Raw genomic sequence first — 4,847 nt, forward strand, 5'->3', positions numbered from 1 at the left:
TGCAGGGTTACAGGGACAGAGTAGGGGAGTGGGTCTGGGTGGGACGCTCTTCGGAGGGTCAGTGTGGCGTGTTGCGCCGAATGGCCTGCTTCCACACTGAAGGGATTCTATGATATCGTGGTGAAAGTGAGTGACTTACACAGCACAGTGCAACGGACTGAAAGAATCGCCCTCGAGGTTAAGTGATTTGTGTTCAAGTAGTAATTCCAAACAGTCTTCATGACCTGGTTGGGGGGGGGGGGGAAGAGCAGACAGAAAGGAAACAGTCAAACTGACAGCAACAACAGGATGTAAAACTTTGAGGAGGGCGTCAGCGAGCGAGTGGGAGGATGGAAAGGAGGAGGCACGAGAGAGTGAGCAAGCGAAGGTGGGAGGGGAGGAGGCACACGAGAACGATCGAGAGAGCGGGCGAGTGAGGGGAGGGGAGTGCGTTGGGAAACACGAGTGTGATAGGAAGGAGGCAGCACGAGAGAATAGCTGAGGGAGGAGAGTGTGACCGGAGGGTGGGAAGGAAGAGGCACGAGAGAGTGAAGGAATACGAGAGAATAATCAGGTGAGTGAGGGAGAGGAGGCAGAGAAGAAACACGAGAGAACAATCAGGTGAACGAGGGGAGGGAAGCGATGGAAGGGAGGGATAACAACAGAACTGGTTCCAGGAGGGTGGGGTCAGGGAGTAAAGGCTGGGTGTTGGAGGGAGTGACGGTGCTCTAACACCATAGCGGAGGGACACCCCTGACTGTGACCCAGGAGGGAACGGGGGAGGGGTGGGGCGGGAGCGGGGGAGGGGTGGGGCGGGGGGGGGGAGGGGTGGGGCGGGGGAGTGGAGGAAGGCAGGAGATATGAGGGGGAGGTGGGGAAGGAATTGTGTACACCTGGACGGGGGAGGGCGTAGAGGGGTGCCCACCTTTGTAAGAAGCCCAGTGTAAGGGGGTGTAGCCGCAGTAATCCTGGAGCGGATCCCCCAGATCGACAGAGGGCGCTGCCTGCAGCAAGGTGCCCAGGATTCCCACGTGCCCACAGGCTGCTGCCAAGTGCAGGGGCGTCTGGCCTTCCACGTCGCGGCACAGAACCAACGCCCGGTGATGGAGGAGAGCCGCCACACTGTCGTCACAGCCCAGCACGGCCTGCAAACCACACACACACACACACACACACACACACAGAGAGAGAAACCGGTTAGAGATAGGTGGTTCAGGGAGGGGAGGGAAGGAGAGACCGCGCCTCCAGCCCGGCTATCACTCACCCCTCGATGCAGTGCCGTCCGCCCTCTGTTATCGGCTGTGTCGACTGGGGCGCCCTTCTCCAGCAGCAGCTGGGTACAGTCCAGGTGACCATTCGTCAGGGCCAGCATCAGGGGTGTCCTGGGGAGAAGGACAGAAACACAGAGGGAGGCGGACAGTGAGTACAGGTAACAGAGGTGACTACAGCCTGGCGACTACATGAAGCACATCAACAACCCCCTTCTCCCCACGCAAACCCACCCCCACCCCGTCCCTGCGCTGAGCGGGCTCACGTGGCCCATCCCTCGTCAATCTCCAGTGCCCCCCGCAACGCAGCACAGAGGGAGGTGCCACCATCAGCTGAAAGGCTGCGCCACCTCATTCAGGACTTAACCTGACGAAGGAGCAGCGCTCCGCAGGTCTGCAATTTCAAATAAACCTGTTGGACTGTAACCCGCTATCGTGTGACCGGAGCCCCCTCAATTCCGAACGCTCCTGTCAAATCTCCCCCTCTCCACTGCAAGGAAAACGCTCCCGGACTCTCTTGTCCCCAGAGCCCTCCCTTGGCGCTCGAATACCATTGTTAAATATCTCCAAGATCTTTACCATTCCCCTTCCCGAAAACAGGCCTACCCAGGACCAGGCACAACACTCCAACACTGTAACATCCAGTCAGCACACAAACAGTCCCTTCGGCCCAACCAGTCCATGCAGACCACAACCTCAAACTAAACTAGCACCACCTGCCTGCTCCTGGCCAGTCTCCCTCCAAACCTTTCCTATCCATGTACTTATCCAAAATATCTTTTAAACGTTGTAACTGTACCACATCCACCCTTTCATCTGGAAGTTCATTCCACACATGAACCACTCTGTATGGAGGGGGAAAAAAGAACGTGCCTCTCGTGTCCTTTTTAAAAATTTCCCTCCTCTCACCTTAAAAATGTGTCCCCTAGTTTTGAAGTCCCCCATCCCAGGGGAAAGACTCCTACCATTAAATCTGTACCATCTCACATCGTTTCACACGAGCAACTAGGGTCTGCATGTGACAGGCTTATAGCCTGTTATACAAAGGAGCCTGAGGCTTGTTATAATCCATCTTGGAAAGGAATACATTGGAGAGGAGGCTCATGGAATGTTGGCCTTTATATCCCGAGGACAGGGGTATAAGGATGCAGAGGTTATGCTGCAGCTAGACAAATTCCTGGTTACAGCCCACTCGATTACCAGCAGCAAATCTGGACACCACACCCCAGAGTATAAAACCTAAAGCTGGATCCCTCAGGAGCGAAATTAGGAAATGCTTCAGCGATGTGACCTCTCCAGTCTGGAACGCTGTGCAGCAAGGTCACTCCTGGGTTACCGAAGTTTCCAGATTACAAATGGGCATTGGGACACGACCACTGGGGTGTGGGGGAAGACTCGCAAACACCCTGCTGTAACTGGAAATATTCGACAAATCCCCACCCTGGGACAGAGGGATTGTCTTAGGAGCAAAGTTGGGACTTTACTCACTGGAGTTTAGAAGGATGAGAGGTGAGTCATTGAGATATACAGGATTCTTAAGGGGACTTGACAGGGTCAATGCTGAGGGGTTGTTTCCCCTCATGAGGGGGTCTGGGACCAGAGGGCACAGTCTCAGAATTAAGGGGCACCGATTTAAGACTGGGATGAGGAGGAATTTCTTCTCTCAGAGGGCTGTGGGTCTTTGGAATTCTTTGCCACAGAGAGCTGTGTGGGGCAGAGTCCTTGCATCTATCGAAGGCTGAGATCGATAGATTCCTGAACAGCCAGGGAATCGAGGGAAAGGGCAGGAAAGCGGACGTGAGGAATGTCTGGCCAGCCACGATCCCTATTGAATGGGGGAGCAAGTGCGAGGGGCATAATGGCCTACTCCTGTTCCTTTTACCGATGGTCTTAAATTTGGCAGAAACAGAAAACGATGGTTCAAAGTTACCCAATCCCCAACAGAAAGTGACTTAATGCCCTAACTGTAGCATTACTACTCCACACGAGTACCATAACAAAACAGATGCAAAATCCTGCAGATGCTGGAAATGTGAAACAAACACACAGGACACTGCAGGAACTCAGCTGCTCTGGCAGTGTCTGGGGAGAGCAGGGGGACAAATGCGAGTCCGGTAATGACTTCTTCCGAATACTGTGTTAAAACAATGCCTGGGGAGTTGCAATGCATGGTACAGGAATCATCACCAAAGTCTAACATGCTCCAGTTCTGAAGATAAAACACTGAATGGAGGATGAATGGGACACGACCTCTCTCTCTCTCCTCTCCACAAGCATTGCTGGCCCCAAAGTCCCTCTGGTCTACGTGCCCCACGGGATGTGGGCATTGCTGGCAAAGTTAGCATTTGCTGCCCATCCCTTGAAACGGAGTGCCCCCGCTCTGATGTCTACATTTCCCACTGCCTCGGGAAGGCAAGCAACATAATCAAAGATCCTGGTTGTACTCTCTCTTCCATCCAGCACAAGTTTGAGAACCATCAGATTCAAGACCAGCTTCTTCCCCGCTGTCATCAGACATTTGGACAGACCTCTCATATATTAGAGCTGATCTTTCTCTGTAGCTGTGACCACTATGTTCTGTTCTCTTCCTCTGATGTACTTATGCAAGGTAAGATTCGTCTGGGTAGCACACAAAACAATACTTTTCACTCTATCTCAGGACGCGTGACAATAACACACTGAATCAAGTCAGGGTGGTGTTTAAGAGTCAAGCCCATTGCTGTAGGGTCTCGGCCAACACTCTCCCCACTAAGCGTGGGCCAAGTATTGGCAGGGCTCTCTGTTTGATGGCCACGAGGGGTGCGGGATCTGGAGCAGCAACTTACTGGCCTTGGGCGTCCACTGCATTGAGGACCTCTGCATCCGTCACGCTGTCGATCATCAAGTGCAAGCAGTCAGTGCGGCCATTCGCAGCTATTCAACAGTGGGAGACACACAGAGAGAGAGAGAGAGAAAGAGAAAGTAAGAGGAGCGTAAATTAAACTGAAAGGGAAGGAGGAGTAACGAGTCATTTTACTACACTCACACAGCCCACCTGCAACTTATCAGAGAGTTAGGACGATGTCGAAGGAGGCCATTCAGCCCATCCTGTCTGCACCCACTCTCCAAACCATAACTCATGGCCAAATCTCCCGCCGTTTCTCTGTAATCCCGCACATCGCTTCCTGTGAAGAGACCACCCGGTGCCCCTCGACTGAACCTGCCTCCACCACCCTTTCCAGGCAGTGCATCCCGGACCCTCACTCCTCACTGTTTGGAAACGCTCCTCAGCGCTTCACATTTCCAAATTATTTACACAGCAAGCTTTTTATTAACTGGTACCTCTGGAACCAGGAGTGCCTCCGTTGATCACATAATCAATGCAGAAACACGAGTTAAGTAACAGAAACGTAATGCACGGGGTATTCTCGGGTGACTGCCTGCGTGGAGTTTGCACATTCTCCCCATGACTGCGTGCATTTTCTCCGGGTGCTCCGGTTTCCTCCCACTGTCCAAAGATGTGCAGGTTAGGGTGGATTGGCCGTGCTAAATTGCCCCATAGTGCCCAGGGATATGCAGGTTAGGGTGGATTGGCCGTGCTAAATTGCCCCATAGTGCCCA

The 4,847-nt window shown here is 53.3% G+C and overlaps 1 protein-coding gene across 1 annotated transcript in view; it reads right to left on the bottom strand.

Annotated features, from left to right (window-relative positions):
• LOC125480949 (serine/threonine-protein phosphatase 6 regulatory ankyrin repeat subunit C-like) overlaps positions 1 to 4,847 on the bottom strand; it is a gene marked incomplete at its 5' end in the record, with an annotated part of 14,109 nt that overhangs the window by 6,972 nt on the left and 2,290 nt on the right. The window contains 4 exons of the mRNA XM_048618880.1: positions 140 to 224; positions 905 to 1,124; positions 1,244 to 1,361; positions 4,073 to 4,160. Of these exons, the coding sequence (XP_048474837.1) occupies positions 140 to 224; positions 905 to 1,124; positions 1,244 to 1,361; positions 4,073 to 4,160 (511 nt within the window). The remainder of the gene's footprint in view (positions 1 to 139; positions 225 to 904; positions 1,125 to 1,243; positions 1,362 to 4,072; positions 4,161 to 4,847) is intronic.

The sequence above is a fragment of the Rhincodon typus genome, chromosome 41 (assembly GCF_021869965.1).
Source record: "Rhincodon typus isolate 14 chromosome 41, sRhiTyp1.1, whole genome shotgun sequence".
Lineage (NCBI taxonomy): Eukaryota > Metazoa > Chordata > Chondrichthyes > Orectolobiformes > Rhincodontidae > Rhincodon > Rhincodon typus.